Source organism: Taudactylus pleione, unplaced genomic scaffold (assembly GCF_031769625.1).
Source record: "Taudactylus pleione unplaced genomic scaffold, aTauple2 ptg000314l, whole genome shotgun sequence".
NCBI classification, from domain to species: domain Eukaryota; kingdom Metazoa; phylum Chordata; class Amphibia; order Anura; family Myobatrachidae; genus Taudactylus; species Taudactylus pleione.
The window spans coordinates 11,097,490-11,114,908 of record NW_028284715.1 but is presented as its reverse complement, the minus strand read 5'-3'; the positions used below and the strand labels follow the sequence as shown (position 1 = coordinate 11,114,908).

Below are 17,419 nucleotides of genomic sequence, written 5' to 3'. Positions count from 1 at the left end.
GCACACTAGTGTGCCGTGGGCAGTTGTGAAGTGTGCCGCGGCGGCTGTCAGAGCTGCCAGGCACATTATACATTAATGTGTGGTCCGGGCTGCCGCTGAGCTCCTCTGGGAGGCTCAGGCGCGCTTGGGCCGTCTCCTGCCTAGACGCGGCAGCGTGACATCACAGGTCACACACGGCGTGTTGCCTCCAGCAAGCCCGTGTGCCTGCGCTAGTGAACGAGCCGGCGCTACCTGCACGCGCCAGTGACATCACTTCTGCCCGCACCACTGACTGAGCCAGCACTTCCTTCCTGCCCCGCGACAGTGACAGAGCCAGCGCTTACAGCCTGCCCTGTGCCAGTGACCGAGCCAGTGCTTCCAGCCCGGGGGCAGGGTGAGCCAATCTGCTTTTTTTTCAGTTGGGGAGCAATGTGTTTTTTTTCTCTGTGGGGGCCAATGTGATTGTTTTATTTCTGCAGGGGGCCAATGTGATTGCTTTATTTCTTAGGGGGCCAATGTGATTGCTTTATTTATGCAGGGGGCCAATGTGATTGCTTTATTTCTGCAGGGGGCCAATGTGATTGCTTTATTTCTGCAGGGGGCCAATGTGATTGCTTTATTTCTGCAGGGGGCCAATGTGATTGCTTTATTTCTGCAGGGGGCCAATGTGATTGCTTTATTTTTGCAGGGGGCCAATGAGATTGCTTTATTTCTGCAGGGGGCCCAAAAACGTGATTGTTTTATTCCTGCGGTTGCCAATGTAGTGTGTTTTTTCATAGGTCGCACACGCCAAATCGCCGGATGGTGTGCCTTGGCAATTTTAAAATCTTGTGTAGTGTGCCTGGATTTAAAAAAAGGTTGAAAATCACTGTTCTAGAAGATAATAGCTAAAATTTGATTGGTTGCTATGGGCAACATCTCCACTTCTAAAAACCTGCACTTTAGTAAATATACCCCATTGAGTGTCAAACTCTTTTTTTCCTCCTTTTCCTCCCTGCGATTTATCACCACTGCTTTACCCTCACTCTGTCACACACACACACACACACACACACACACACACACACACACACACACACACACACACACACACACACACACACACACACACACACACACACACACACACACACACAAAAACACACGCATAGTCGTCATAATACTAGCTTATGTTATGGTCAATGTGACAAATCTAGTAAAACATTTATAGGAACCTTTTCCTACTTGCCCTGTTAATAATGCATTATGGGAAAATTGTTTAAGTATGGAGTGCGCTACAGTGCTTTCTCCATGACTGCTCCATACGTGAAGCATTCTCCTTTACCATGATGGCCACCGATTGGTCTTCTGTGTTAGAGTGCCACAGTGGGACACAATGTGTTTCACTTAGCTCAGGTGACATTGCAATATATCCTGCATATACCACTGTATCAGCTGCACCGCTATCCTCATACATGACTGGCTGGTGCTTTGTTTGCTCCGCTCAAGCTCCACTCCATCCAGGATACTGTGCACATGTAACTGTGAGTACGGCTGTACAGACATACTGCTACAGTACAATAACCCAAACTCCTGGTTAAGTCCTGAGCTGTCTACTCAGGTGATTTTCATTCTATTTTGCAACTCAGAGATTTACTAAAGTCAAAACTAGACTTTAAAATCTAATATAAAACTGAATCTCCACCAAAACTGAACATTGTTTAAACATCGATACTTTCGCATAGACAACTACAGGATCCCCTCGTTTACTAACAGTCGGATTGAAAATCGCATTAAAATCGACTACAAAACCAGCATTCAAATCCCAAAATAAATACACCTGCCCGAGGCAGGCAATTTTGGCAGGGGCACTGCACAGATCACTCTAAAAGTTTAAACGGTGTGGGGTCCCCCACTGATTCCATATCTAGCCCTGGACCTTTCAGCCTGGTCTGGTCATGGAAAATCAGGGGGAAAAATGTTGCGGAGTTCCCCCTATTTTCCATTTACCAGCACCAGGCTGACCCAGCCGGGGTGAAAATGCCACAGCAGGAGGACACACAACGTTGGATCTTCCTGCTAGAGCAATCAACCAGCCGCAAACTATTAACCCAGGGCTGGCAATCCTCAGAAAGTGGGGACCCCCCCAAAAATGCCCAGGACTCTGCCCTGCATCCCTGTTGGCGGTGGGTGCAGGGGTAATAGTAGTAATAAAGGATTAACATCTTGATTAAAAACAAATTTTTTTTCACAGTGGGGCTACAGGTACCAGCGTGCTTGTCCTGCGGCACTTGTAGAACTAGAAGTGCCAGCAAGCTGTTGGCACCGATACCCACACTGTGGAAAAAATATAAATAGAAACCGCAAGACACACACTCACCGAATGTTTCATTATTTTATTACACATTCACTCACTCACTCAGCTCTCTCAGCCAATCAGCGCTTCACCCATAGACTTTATTGGGAATGACTGGCAGTAGCCCGGCTGTGGGCACAGCTCTCTCAGCCAATCATCGTTAAGCCCATAGATTTCAATGGATTTTACCGAGACTCCGGCTTCATTCTTGAAGTACTGTACCTAGGGCCTGATTCAGAGATTGATGCTAATGATATCGCAGCTGCGTTTTCGTACACAACGCAGCTGCGAAAATATGCCTATGTTTGCAAAAATCACCAGAGACCCCCACTGCTGCCTTCTTATCGACGTGTGACGTTGCTTACCTTCATAAATATCGGTAACAACGATGCAGATGGAGTGGGCATCTTGCCCTTGCGACAGGTCTGATCAGCCACAGACTTGGCAGCTCTCCTCTCACGCAGAGGGCTCTCATGCTGCACAGAAGATCGCAGTGCCTAATTTATGTACGCCCATGTAACAGCGTTTAAACGGTCAGACACGCCTGCGTTGTTCTGACCATCCCCGTTACCTCCCCCAAACGCTGACAACCTGTCAATCACTGTGCAATGTATTCCTATGTGCGTCCATAATCACAATTCGATTGCAGAGCACGCTGGCAAACAATTAAAATCTACATAAAAATGGACTTTAAAAATCGACCATTAGTAAATATACCCCTGATTCTGATAAAAATAACGATGTAAATGTTGCAAACTCCTGATCAGTAAAAGCAGGTTATGAATAAAACAACTTTATGGATACAAAGTATTCATCACTATGGATTATTACAAGTCTATTTTATTCATGAAAAGGTCATAGCAGTTGACATTTTGCTGCACAAAACACGATACAATTACATTAATATGTTATAAAATACGTATTCCAGCCATTTTTAATGCCTTTGTGGGTGTTTCTGTTGGGGTTGCTTTTAAGCCCTGTTCAAAGTGTTGGAAATTAAACATGACATTGCTATTTAATGGGAGACACTATGATAAATTAGGTATTATGTTTTTCCACATGGCTGATAAATGACTCCACTTGGAATGACTAATCAGATTGTGTAAATGGGATTATCGGGTTTTTACGATTGACGTTGTGGCAAAGTCACCAACCACATTTCTAAATATTGTGTTTTCCAAAGTCCCTGAATGCTGACATCTGCACAAAGGATTTGGGAGATTAATGTACTGATGCTTCTTGGAATCTTTGCAACAACAACAGCTTTATAAAAGGGTAATATAACGTCTATTTGGACTAGTTTTGCAAATCACAGATGCTGACACACACTGCGCATATCTTATGTGACTGCTGCAAAGGATATATGCTGTACAACAGGGGGATTCAAAATACGGCCCTCCAGCTGCTGTGGAACCGCACATCCCAGCATGCCTTGCCATAGTTTTGCTACTAGGACATACTAAAACTGTGGCAGGTCATGCTGGGATGAGTAGTTCCACAGAAGCTGGAGGGCCGTGTATTGAATACCCTTGCTGTACCTCAGTATACCTCAGTAAATTAATTAATAGTATATTGACACTTTAGATGCTGTGAACTAAAAATCTCAGATTGTCACCATATTAATGTTTAACTTTAAAAATGATTACATTCCCCTACTAGAAAAGCATGTGTCCAAAATTGTGGGTTTATTAGTTTGCAGGCAGCATGTTTCAGTCTTGTTAGATATCATCAGTGTAATATGTAGGGCAACAGTTCTGCTGGAGAGTACCAGAACAGAGCACTCGGAACGGCAATAAAGGTGGAAGTTTCCTCCACTATAAATAACATACATATACATCCATACTGCAGGTCACTTAAAAGTGTTGAGGACCTTTCATTCATAAAATTAGACAGGGAGATACTCAAATAAGTTGAATGCATAGCAGGAACAATTCAGGTCTCTGCCCCCACAATCGTCATCTTTAATATCGGCACCGACCACTTGCTTCCCCATCCGCACAAGACTTTAAATACACGTCCACCACACTCTCACAAGTCTCGGTGGTTCCATGTGATCACATAGTTACTGCCCAGTTCCAGATCCGAAAAGCCCAATATCACGGAAAGACAGATCCGGCCAACTTCCGTCCAACTCAAAATGAGATGGACAGATGCAAAAAATGCGTAAATTCCATGTCTGTAAACTAGGAGACTGTAGACAGCCTGTGACAGACTTTGGCTTTTTAACTACCTGAAATCTCCCCCAAGGTCTGGATCCAGAGTGCTGGAAGACCGAGATGGAGCTGCCCATCTAAGCAGTTTTTGTACTAGGGCATTAAACTCAACAGCCGGATCCCACAGCAAAATAGTGATGGGGAGGCCGCCACACTGGCCAGTCCGCTGCGGAGACCACAACTCTGCTCTTCCGACCACATGAGGGGCACTGTACATGTACAATGCAGCTGTATTCAGCACATTGGGCCTCACTGTGCATGCTCCAACCCCTGCGCAGCATGCTTAGAGGAGAAGGGTGGGAGACTCCAGTAGATGGACCAGAGTTTTGGCTCCCCTCCCTGCCGGGATGCGTTCGGGATGGCGACGAATACTGGCGCCAGTCAGAATCCCGGCCCCTGCTTCCCCACCGCCGGGATGCCAAAGCTAAGTAGCGGGGTTGGGGGGAGGGTTAGGGTTTAGGCAGTAGGGGGAGGGTTAGGGTTAGGCACTGGGGAGGGGGAGGTTAGGTTCAGGCACTTGGGGGGAGGTTAGGGTTAGGCACCAAAGAGGGAGGGTTAGGGTTGGGAGAGGGGAAGTGTTAGCATACCAACCAACAAGTGTCGGTATGTTAAACCTGTCGGCATCCTGGCTGTCGGTATTTCATACCGATCCCTCTCTTCCGTACCGTATGGCCTGCTCCGGTGATGGTTCAGTTACTAGCCCAAAGGACTTTTATATAGCAATGGTAGTTTATATGCTCCTTAAAGGTCAGAATGGTTGAATGATAAACATGTATATTGTTAATTAGTGACGTTCTGCACAAGGTACAGATCTCTTATACAGTGCGGCAGAGGTCTTATCTTACCTCGCCCTTCCTAGCCGCCTTCTCCTGCAGCAAAGCCTGTAGTTTCTGATAGTTAGCTGATTCCAGCTGTCGGGATTCTTCAACCAACTCTACCTAATAAAAAGTAGAAAACAAAGCTGGAAGACATGCTGCCGACCTCTCAGCCAGTGAAGGGGTTACTGGGACAAATGAATGGGGAGACCAGCTGGCCAGTGAGGGCAAAGAAGCTCTGAGTGTGTTTAGAGCCATAAATCCATCAGCACATTGCTAATACTGAATATTGTGCGATGTGATGAAGAGCAGCTGACTGTACAAAATAGTCATTCTAACTATAATAAACTACTACAGAGAACGACCTAGGCCCACCTACCCAGTTCCTTTAGATCTGAAACTAACATAGAGCTTTACTGGCCAGGACCCAGATTATGTCTGTGAACCTGACTCAGAAACTATGGGTCAGTTTTGAATTAATATAATCTCTTGTTTTGTCTACCAATTAGATGTATTTATTTATTTATTATTTTAAATGCATGTGTTCTATAACTAGAACTGTATTAGTTGATTAGTTTATTTAGGGTTGGTTTTACATCATTGCAATCTGTAGGGACACATCCTTTGGTGCCCTAAACCCTTCTCCATCCAACAGCCGTCCCCCTGTTAGTCATTCCATGGCCCAGCTCAGTGCTTTTTAAACTCAGTGAGTCCTCACAGTACACTAAGGGGTAAATTTACTAAAGGTCAATTGAGATGTAAAATCGTTCTACATCGATCAGCAACGATGGGCTTTTCGAACGCAAACTCCACACTTGATTTTGAAAACCTATGGATGAGAAAAGTGTGGATTTTGTGTTTGGAAAGCTCATCGATGTTGACCGATTTAGATCAATTTTAATTGACCTAAATCAACCTTTAGTAAATTTACCCGAGTGGTAAATGGAAAAGCCTGGGAATTGCAGGCATTGGCGACTTCCCGGCAAGTCTGGACGATGTTTTAAAGTAGCAATCATTTACAAGGCAAAACCAGGCTAGTTTTGAGTTTTACACTCTTGTTACTTTAAAACATCGGCCAGACTCGTTTACCCCAAACAGTCCATGTAACTATGCTTGAGCACTGGTGATGTAATTAGTACTTCAGTCATTTTGATTTTTACCACCTGTGATCAATCATGCATATATCCTTAAAATATGGACTGTTAGGGGTATATTTACTAAAGTGAGAGTTTTTAGAAGTGGAGATGTTGCCCATAGCAACCAATCACATTCTACTTAACATTTAACTAGCACCTTCTAGAAGATAATAGCTAGAATGTGATTGGTTGCTATAGGCAACATCACTTTTAAAACTCACTTCTAAAAACTCTCGCTTTAGTAAATTTACCCCCCTAGAATCCGATTGGTTGCTATTGGCAACATCTCCACTTCTAAAAACTCACTTTAGTAAATTTACCCCTTAGTGTGCCTTGAGGAACGAGTTTAAAAAGCACTGGCCCAGCTGAGAAAACACCTCTAAAAATGTGTTTCTTTAACTGAAACCACCCTGGATTAATTTTGTTTATTTATTTTATATTTGATTTATGCTGCTATTAACAATTTACTGATTTCTCAGTATCATGATTACTATAGCAACCACAGTCACATGACATATGTTGCCACGGTTAGAGAGGCTTTGGGACACCAAATTCTCAGCAGGCACAACACTTTCCTTCCAACTGCTGCCTTCATGTGACCACAGAGATGCTATGTGACTTAATGGCTTCACTTACAAATCATGTTACTCTTTTATATTGAACATTTTTAAAGAATTACCTTCTTATAGGCCTGCCTGTCTGACTCGATCATTTGAATCCAGGCGGAGAGCAGAAGTGTGAGGACGTATTCTTCAGCCGAGTCAAATAAATCTTCAAAAGGTGGATTGAGTTTGTGGTAAATCTCTTTCCTTATGACCTGCTCAACACCTATGTCCATGGAAGCAGAAGGGGCGAGATAATTGGCAAAAATTGTCTGGAGAAGAGAAACGAAAGGTTGATTAGTAAATCATTTAATTCATTTTATACAGGATTCGGATCTGCCTAAAAGAAACCTTGAGAGCAGATACAGTAAACGCTTCATGTAACTCAAGTATAAAACTTTTTTACAGTCAAACGTCTAGTTCTAGAACTGTGCGATAGGTGCTAGATTGGTACATGTCTTACAGTACATCCATCTTTTCAGTTTGATGGTTCCCAACAAGGTTTAATTCAGTTTCAAGAGTAGAAGCTAAATCTCTATTTTGAGATAGAGCCGGGATTTGGTCTGTAAGGATCCATTATAATATAACGGTCATCAGGAGATCAGCCACTATTGCCAGGCTAATCATGGACTTCCTATTTAGCATTGTCCTTTCCCATAGAACTAAGGGCCTGATTCAAACCCACTCGCGAGCGCATGCGCGAGACCCGAATAACGACGGCCAAGCCATCGTTATGGGTCTCGCACCAAAGGGGGCGTGCTGTCGATGGTGATTGACAGCACGCTCCCTTTGGTGGGCGTGCCGGGGGCGTGGCTGCCCAGACAGAGGCGTTCCATGGGAACACCTACCGTCTGGGGCCGGCCCCACTGACATCACTAGTGATGTCAGTGGGAGTGCTTTTGGCTCTGATAGAGCCAAAAGCACTCCAGGGCTTGCGGAAGCGAGACCCTACCGCAAGGGTCTCGTCGCAAGCCCGATGGTCGCGATGGTCTAGACCATCGCGACCATCATTTTGGCCGCTCGCTATAGCTGTGGGTGGTCACCCACATCTATGCGAGCGGCCAGGAGGCCGCTCCAAAAAGAAGGAGGGACGGCCCTGATTCAGAGCGAGCGCTCTGTCAGAGCGGCCGGCTCTGAATCAGGGCCTAAATGTGTTCACTGGTGACCCCTAGATTCCTAGAGAGGTCTGCCAGAAACTTTTCCCCTATTATATTTTGTTACTTCAGTTGGGTTCCTGGTCCTGCCTCACAACTCCTATCAACCCTACTCTCAGTCACTCTATCTTATAGTGACCTTTCTTCCTCTTTGGGGACCTTAAAATTATTGAAACTAATATATAGTATGATGACTTGAAAAGTTGTGCTCCAGCAAATTTTTTATTGACTTCGTATCATTACTGTGACATTATCTGTACGTCTGCTATAAATATTCTGGATTATTGTTTGATGATGAAATTGAAACTGTATTGTTCTGTAGGGTTCTTCAACAGGCCCGTGGAGCTGTTCCCCTTGGCCCGTCGATGGTGTGCACAGGCATCTGCAACATTCACCGCAGATTACAAGAAGTGCGGAATTGACCTTGGACAATGCTTAGAAAACTGAAATGTGTGAGCCCTGAGATTTTGCTTCTACGGGAGAACACATCAAAAGGAGTATAGCTGCGATACTCCAAGAGGTGACAGTTTGGTAGCGTGCAATACAGTACACGAAAACATTAGAACTGTTTGTACAGCCCGTAGCGTGCAATGAGAGGTGCAGAAGTGTTGGCACTGTGGGAACAGCGCGTAGCGTGCAACGAGAGGCGCATAGCGTGCAATGAGATACATGGAGTAGATGCAATAACCCTGGAGCTTAAAACCAGACAGCAAGTGTATCAGAATATACACATGCACATAGATCATACATGCAAAATTGGCACAACCAAATATACTGGTGCAGACTCTAATACTCCACCAGACTTCACCAGGGAACCCTGCAAGAGGATATGGACTTTACTCATTGAGGACCCAGCTCACAGCCCAGTTTAGTTGGTTCCCACTGTAAAAGCAACAGAGTACTTAGCTGGTATGAGGACTCTGACTGGAAACACAGCAGATGGAAATGCGGGTATAGATGTGCTGCTGTCAAGGAGACCAAACACTGAGTTGAAACAACACTGGAAGCAAACTATAATGGAAAGCATAATTCTGAAGCAGGAACATCTATGAAAACACAACTGATACTCAGGCACTGGAGAAATGCCATGAGCAGGCTTTTATAGTGCTTGGCTGAGTCATCAGTGCTGGAGATCAGGGGTAACACCTGAGAGGTGTTATGTCATCTCTAGTCTGAGCCCCAGAGGCAAATTTAGACCTCATGGGGCCCTAAGCAAGACACTGATTTGCCCCCCCCCTTCCTCAAATAATCCATAACACTATATTTTCATTCCTGATTTATTCCCCTTACATTATTTGTTATTTTATCCCCCTTATATTAAACTTTTTAAAACTTTAAACATCACCACCTCACTGACAGCAGCACATCACCGCCTCACTGACAGCAGCACATCACCCCCTCACAGCCTCACTGGCAGCAGCACATCAACTATTTTATTTACTTACACTGTTATACAGTTACATGTTTATTCGTTAAAAATAATGAAAATTATAAGTATGTTGGTGTCTGACCTATTGCTCCAAACAGTAATGGCACTGGCAGGTCTACCTCACCTTGCATACCACCCCTCCCCCCACCGACACTGATTGTGAAGGTGGATGTTGGTGTTTGAACTCGATTGCTCCAAACAGTAAAGGCAGGGGTGTAGCGAGGGTGGTTCCCATGGAGCATATGCTCCAGGCACCTGCTCCGTCCAGGGCAGGGCCGTAACTAGGGTAGTGCGACCAGTGCCATGGCACAGGGCAGCACAGAGCAGGGGGCGCTGTTTGGGCCTGTCAATTTACCTGTTTATTATCATTCTCACTTGTAGCTTCCTCTTCGTTTATCCTCAGCGTCTCCTGCCCTCCCCTATCTCTTCCCTGGCCCTTCCCCATGAAGCCATGGTCCTTTTTCAGGTGCACTATCTTATGTCCCTATTCATAAAATGGGGCGGGGGTGCACCAATGCTCTCTCTGGCACAGGGCACCAAAAAGTCTAGTTACGGCTCTGGGCTAGGGCGCTGGAGATCAGCCATCCAATGAAGGGCAGAGCACCTGCTGAGCTGAGCCTGAAACACATTAAGAGATCAGAGTCTCCAGACAGGGGGCATGGTGTGGGCGGAGCGATGTTTGTGGCTCCGCCCTCCCAACGCCCCCCGTATGTACGCACTGATCTCTTTATGTGCTTCAGGCTCAGCTCATCAGCAGGTGAACTTATGCCTTGTTGTCCTTTCTGTCAGCCACCATTGTAGCACTGACTGGGGGCGAGGGGGGGGGGGAATAATTTGTAGCTAAAATTGTTCTACTGCGCAACCCCCTTTAAAATCTGCTAACCTTGTCGCACACAAGCTGTGTATGCTGTCACAGTGGCTAATTTATGCACACCCATGCAAAAGTGTTCAAACGGACAGGCACTCCTGCGTTTCTCCAACCACTCCCCCGTCGCCACCCCCGAACGCTGACATCCCATCCATCGGTCGGCATTGGCTTTGTATCTGCGCAGGTGACTGCAGAGTGATAGCAATGCTAACTCACGCACACGCACCGTGGTGCATACGCAAGCGCGGTACGCACCATCGGCTGATCTAACAACGCTGTTGCAGTTATGATCCATGATGAATCAGGCCCTATATACGGAAACATTATCAAAATGTAAACAGAGACATCTATAGGAAAACACTGAGACTGCCCGTGATTGATGTCATCTGTAAATCTCTCATTTTTGCTGAACTGAATGACCGGTCACGCCTAACCACAGGTCATCCAAGGATTTGCAGAGTCTGAATATCCATAGATTACCTAGCCCTAAAGAATACCAGGCTTTACTTCTTATTCTGGCCCGACAAGTGGTATGTAAGATAAATAGCAGGTGCCACTTGCTCTGTCCCAATAGGGAGGGAACCTTTTTGAATTGTTTTACCTCAGAAACAGGTGTCTAATAAAAATGTTTTCATGGCGTGAAAGTTATAGAAACCGTATTGCAGTTCAGCTACTGGTATTATTCCAAAAACATGATGTACACTTTCCATAAGAGGGCTGCCAGAAACACATGAGATGTGTCATAAGCCACAAAATCAATGAAATTCAAAACATTTCCACAGGCTGCAGAAATATCTCTGCACGCTTGTGATCTGGGCCTGGAACGAGGGCTGGTAACAAGCCTGTGATATCTGAAGCCATTGTAATGGCTTTTCTCACAGAAATCAGTCATGACACCAAGTTGTGCCAGAGGTGAACACAGATATTGTGAAAGGACCATTTAGCTTGCAGCCACTTTGGTCAGGATTCAGATTAGCGCTCATTTGCCTTCCAACGAAAACACATCTTGTATTCGCAAAGGGCTTAAAAAGCGATCTAAAGTACAAAAAGCAAATATCCAGGCCATGGGTTGATTTGTCTGTGAACATTCTCATCTGCTTGTGATGCCATAAGGTCTGTTTGGGATTTTTGTATTTATTTTATAGGTCAGACTGTATAATGCTGTCCAGTGGTTTAGTGATGTGAAATGTGTATATTTGCTGCCACCCTGAGGCTGTAGAGGGAATTTACTTATTTATGAGATTGTCTTTTTTTGGTGATATATTGATTGGCTTTAAATAGCAGATTAAGGTCTGTGGGGGCCCTTGGGCAACAAACATGTGGGGGCTCCTATTAAATGTGACAGACTGGGGGTATGCGCAATGGGGACCTCAGTAGTGTCAGTGCCCACAGTAGTCGTGCCCTTTATGCAGTGCAGCCAGTAGTAGTGCCCCCAGGAGTGGTGCCCCCTATGCAATTCTCCCATTAGTAGTGCCCCCAGTAGTCATGCCCCCTGTATTAATGCCCCCTGTGGTAGTGTCCCCAATAGTAATGTTTCCTGTATAAATACCCCCTGTAGTATTACCACTGTAGTTGTGCCCCCAATAGTAATGCCCCCTGATAGTCATGCCCCCGTGTGTGCCCAATAGTAATGCCCCCTGTATAAATGCCCTCAGCAGTAATACCCCTGTAGTTGTGCCCCCAGTAGTAATGCCCCCAGTAGTCATGCCCCCTGTGGTAGTGGCCCCAGTAGTAATGCCCCCTGTCATAGTACCCTCTGTATAAATGCCACCAGTAGTAATGCCCCTGTATTAGTGCCCCTAATAGTAATGCTCCCTCTGTAGTAGTGCCCCTGTAGTTGTGCCCCAGTAGTAATGCCCCCTGATAGTCATGCCCCCGTGTGTGCCCAATAGTAATGCCCCCTGTATAAATGCCCTCAGCAGTAATACCCCTGTAGTTGGTAGTTGTGCCCCCAGTAGTAATGCCCCCAGTAGTCATGCCCCCTGTGGTAGTGGCCCCAGTAGTAATGCCCCCTGTCATAGTACCCTCTGAATAAATGCTACCAGTAGTAATGCCCCTGTATTAGTGCCCCTAATAGTAATGCTCCCTCTGTAGTAGTGCCCCTGTAGTTGTGCCCCAGTAGTAATGCCCCGCCTTCAAGTAGTGGAGCCCCCAATAGTAATGCCCCCAGAAGTGGTGCCCCCAATAGTAATGCCCCCCCCCCGAGTAATGCCCCTAAAAGTAAAGTCCCCCCCGAGTAATGCCCCCAGTAGTAATGCCCCCCCCCCCCGAGTAATACCCCCCCCCAAGTAATACCCCCCGGAGTAATGCCCCCCCGAGTAATGCCCCCCGTGCAAAGGCCGCTTGCACACAAAAAAAAAGAAAAGAAAAAAAAGCTAATTCTTACCTTAAGCCCCGCTCCCGCTGCCGTCCACGTCCACTCACGACGTCTCTCCCATAGTGCACTGTGTGAGCCAGTGCCAGGAGCTGTGGGGAGGGAGCCGGGTGCCCACTGGTTACAATCTCAGCGGGCGTCTGGCAAACGGTGCCTCCCTGCGGTGCCGGGGTTAGGTTGGCCGTAGGAGGCGGAACTGGTTCCGTCTCCTCCGGTTCACTTCAACCCCGATGAGTGTGGGGGCCCTTCAGGTGTGGGGGCCCAGGGATGATCGCCCCTGTCACCCCCCGTTATTCCGGCCCTATTAAATAGGCATTTTACAAGATCACATTAAGGGGTAAATGAGACCCCATTCGTGGCTTTGCAAATCCAAGTATCTGTGTAAAATATAGCAGCTTAATTGTTGCAGTCCTGAGTGAGTCTATGGTCTTGCAGAATGGTGGTATATGAGATCGCAGGCACAGGGTGTGACACGCCCCAGAACGGTTGCTACCCGCCTGCGTTCTTTGCCAACACTCCCCATTACCTCCCCAAGATGCTCCCTTCCTGATAATCACTCTGCAAATAGCCGCTGCGAGCAACTATGTAATGTACCTTGACGCATGCGCATTGTGACCTTGACACGTACGGTTTACTGATAATCGCTCAACTCCGTAAACATCGGAATGGCGTACAAGTCTGGATCAGGCCTACAGTGCCTATAAATTGTCATAATCGAACTCTGGGGGTCTTCTGCCGGAGGGCAGCAAGTCAGGGTACTGGGATGTGGAGAGAATAATAATCGAGGGGGGTGTATGTAAGTCTTCCTCATCAGCTAGATCTGGATGTTGGCGAGAACTGACCAAAGGCGCGGAGTCTAACTTATTGGGAGGTCTTCGCTAGTGACAACTCCAAATGGGTTATGGGCTTCTGCTGCCCCCAGTAAGCAGGTCACAGTCCCTTGGTCAGGTACCCGGAACTAGCAAGAAGACTGAAGTAAGCTCGGAAGTATACAAACGCGGGATAAGTACTGGAGTGTAGTGCTGGAGACTGGCACACGGACTATGCACTGAGGTGTAGCTGAAGTATCCAGACGCAGGGTAAGTACTGGAGCGTAGTGCTGGAGACTGGCACACGGACTATGCACTGAGGTGTAGCTGATGTATCCAGACACAGGGTAAGTACTGGAGTGTAGTGCTGGAGACTGGCACATGGACTATGGGCCTGATTCAGAGCCGCTCGTAAGCGGCACCTCGTTCGTTCCGACCGATGTTCGCACAACTGCGCATGCGTACAGATTTTAATACGCATGCGCGAACCAGTCAGTGCGGCCGAAAATCGTGTGCTTGCTAAATAGCGAATGCCTGCTATTTTGAGTGACAGGAGGAGGCGTATGTGGGTGGTAACAGGGGAAGGTGCTTGAAAACGGGGAGTGGAGATCCGAACGCAGGCGTGCCAAACGGTCAAAACGGGTGTTTTAAGGGTGTGCATAATTACTACAGCAGCGTCATTGACCACGTCACTTGGTTGTTTTATAGACAGAACTGCTCGCATGATTGTGGTCGGAAAAACCAACCACGAGAATAGCGAGCAGTTCATACGCCGTCCGATGTACTCGATTAATCTAATAAATAGCGTACATGACGTATGATGCGAGCGGCCAGGGGGCGTTTTTTTTAAAAGTACGTTCGCATGTTTTGTTCGCTCGTTCAGACATAGAGGCGTGAACAGACCGCAAGGAGCGAACGGTTAATTTAAATAGCCAGCCCCTTTTTCTGGACGAGCGAGAGCAAATAGCGTCCGGCTCTGAATCAGGCCCTATGTACTGAGGTGTAGCTGAAGTATCCAGACGCAGGGTAAGTACTGGAGTGTAGTGCTGGAGACTGGCACACGGACTATGCACTGAGGTGTAGCTGATGTATCCAGACGCAGGGTAAGTACTGGAGTGTAGTGCTGGAGACTGGCACACGGACTATGTACTGAGGTGTAGCTGATGTATCCAGACGCAGGGTAAGTACTGGAGTGTAGTGCTGGAGACTGGCACACGGACTATGTACTGAGGTGTAGCTGATGTATCCAGACGCAGGGTAAGTACTGGAGTGTAGTGCTGGAGACTGGCACACGGACTATGTACTGAGGTGTAGCTGAAGTATCCAGACGCAGGGTAGCGTCAGAGTAACACTAGAGAAACTAATTAGGAAATGACACTGGAGTAAACACTAGTGAATATTGCTGGGAACAATCACTGGTAGATACAGCGTGGAGCCTGGAACGATGTCACAGCAAACTCTCACTGGAAGTAGCGAAGTTGTTCAGGCAACTTCCTGTTCCTGGCGTCCAGCTAAATACTCTTAGGTAGCTGTCCATTGGAGGAGAGTCAGCTGAGCTGCCAAAGCTACCATTGGATGAGAGGCTGTCAGGTGATACAAACAACATGGCTGCGCCCATGATCGGCGACGCAGGAACTCAGATAAGGAGGATTGCGTGGAAGTCACCTGGGCCCCGGGGAGAACACTCAGCGTGTCACCCGCTGCCGCACCAGGTATCTGACCGCACTGTTAGTCAGGGGAAGCCGGCGTCGTGGTGAGTAACAGCCAATCCCAGGCTGAACTCTGACTGAAATGTGCTTCATATAAACTGTGTCCGTGTAAAATGTGTCCGTATATAATCGAGGTGTCCATATAAAAGGTGGAAAATTTATAGTACAGTATGAAACATAGGGCCTGATTCAGACCCGGTCGCAAGCACTGTGCGCTCGCAACCGGGACGATGGTGGCCCAGAGCGCATGCACACGACGGAGCCGGCTCCGTCATGCGAATGCGCGAGACCCGGATAGCGACGGGCAATCCGTCGCTCCGGGTCTCGCACAAAAGGGGGCGTGCTGTCGATGTTGAGTGACAGCTCGCCCCCTTTGGTAGGCGGGCTGGGGGGACTGGCTGCCCAAACGGAGGCGTTCCCATGAGAACGCCTCCCCGGCTGGGGCCGGCCCCACTGACATCACAAGTGATGTCAGTGGAGAGATTCCGGCTGTGATAGAGCCGAAATCTCTCTGGGGCTTGCGACCACGAGACCCTACCATAAGGGTCTTGTCGCAAGCCCGATGGTCGCAATGGTCTACCATCGCGACCATCATCATGGCCGCTAGCTGTAGCTGTGGGTGGTCACCCACAGCTATGCGAGCGGCCAGGAGGCCGTTCTAAAAAAAAATAAATCCGGCCCTGATTCAGGGCGATCGCTCTGTCAGAGCGTCCGGCTCTGAATCAGGCCCAAAGTTTCCGCCACCTTAGAGCTGGAATTTGTGTGGAATGAAAATCGTTATGTGTCCTTCTTCCAAGCAAGCAATGTGCCTAAACATGGGCCCCTTACACCCCTTTAGTCTCATTTAATAACCATGTTTTTGCACTGCTACACAAAGTAGGCCAACAGGTACACAGACTTAGTTGTTTGATGATCAGTTAATGCCTTGATCCTGCCCTCTAAACCGATGCACTCAATGGAAAATCTAGGATACCCGAGCACCTATAGAGATGCACAATGTCATGATTTCATCTTAACCATTACACGTGGGCGTGAAGAAACGGGGAACCATTTGTGGAGTGAGAAACTTCAGGATTTAAAAGACTAGAATTAATCTAATGAGATTAATCGAAAAGAGAAAAAAAAATTTTAGGTCAAGAATCTCCTATATGATCGTTCACTAATCCTATTAAAGTCTATAATGGGGGTAATTGGATGGAATTCATCCAGGCAATTCAATTCTAACATTGCATGATTGAAGGAGATAACCGCGCTACAAAGCAATTCAAATCCATTCCTACCAGCTCTCTGCCCCAAGCACCATAGAAATGATTACACAGGTCTGAAGACCAAGGTTTCCATGCAGCTCTTCTGTCTATATAACAGATTGTAATATGTTATACAAGACAACGGGGGTCACCTTAGGGGGGGTTTACTGTTGACCTAAACCCCTCCCTGGATGCTGAAAATTATTACAAGTTTGGTTCTGTGTGTGGTTGTGTGTTTTTATTTTTGTCATTTATAACATTTTACTAATTTTAAACAGAGTAAAGGGGATAGATACGTAAAGTATAAAAGGGGAAGGAGGAGAACATCTTAGGCAATATAATAGTTATGATACAGACAAGGTACATTCTTATTGTCCAAATGTATAGTAGTGGTAGGCGCAAATAAGATCAGAATACTTGTAATAGAGATATATGCCAGGCAATACAAATATATGTAACAGGATACACATTCATTAAACACATTAGGACAACAAGAGTAGTAGTAAGAGCATGGAATAAAAGACATTTGTACACTTATATACGGAATGTAGTTAGGAGACCGGCGGACGGTCGAAATCCCGACTTCGCAAGCCTGATACGGGACTAAAGATAGTTGTCGAAATACAGACGCCATCCCGAACGAGGTAAGCCGGGGCGTCTTAGCTGTTAGCCGCGAGGGGGGAGTGTTAGGTTTAGGCAGCATAGCGAGGTTAGGGTTATGTTTTGGGAGGGGAAGGTTAGGGTTAGGC

General features: G+C 46.8%; 1 protein-coding gene across 4 annotated transcripts in view; it reads right to left on the bottom strand.

Annotated features, from left to right (window-relative positions):
* Positions 1-17,419, bottom strand: part of RGS22 (regulator of G protein signaling 22) — a 142,503-nt gene that overhangs the window by 63,397 nt on the left and 61,687 nt on the right. For all 4 annotated transcript variants that reach the window (XR_015869380.1, XM_088442686.1, XM_088442688.1 and 1 more), the window contains exons 15-16: positions 7,158-7,352; positions 5,373-5,465 (exon numbers count right to left, since the gene is read on the bottom strand). Coding sequence is in view for 3 of the 4 variants with exons in the window: in XM_088442686.1 (XP_088298812.1) it covers positions 5,373-5,465; positions 7,158-7,352 (288 nt within the window). In the remaining variant the exon portion in view is untranslated. The remainder of the gene's footprint in view (positions 1-5,372; positions 5,466-7,157; positions 7,353-17,419) is intronic.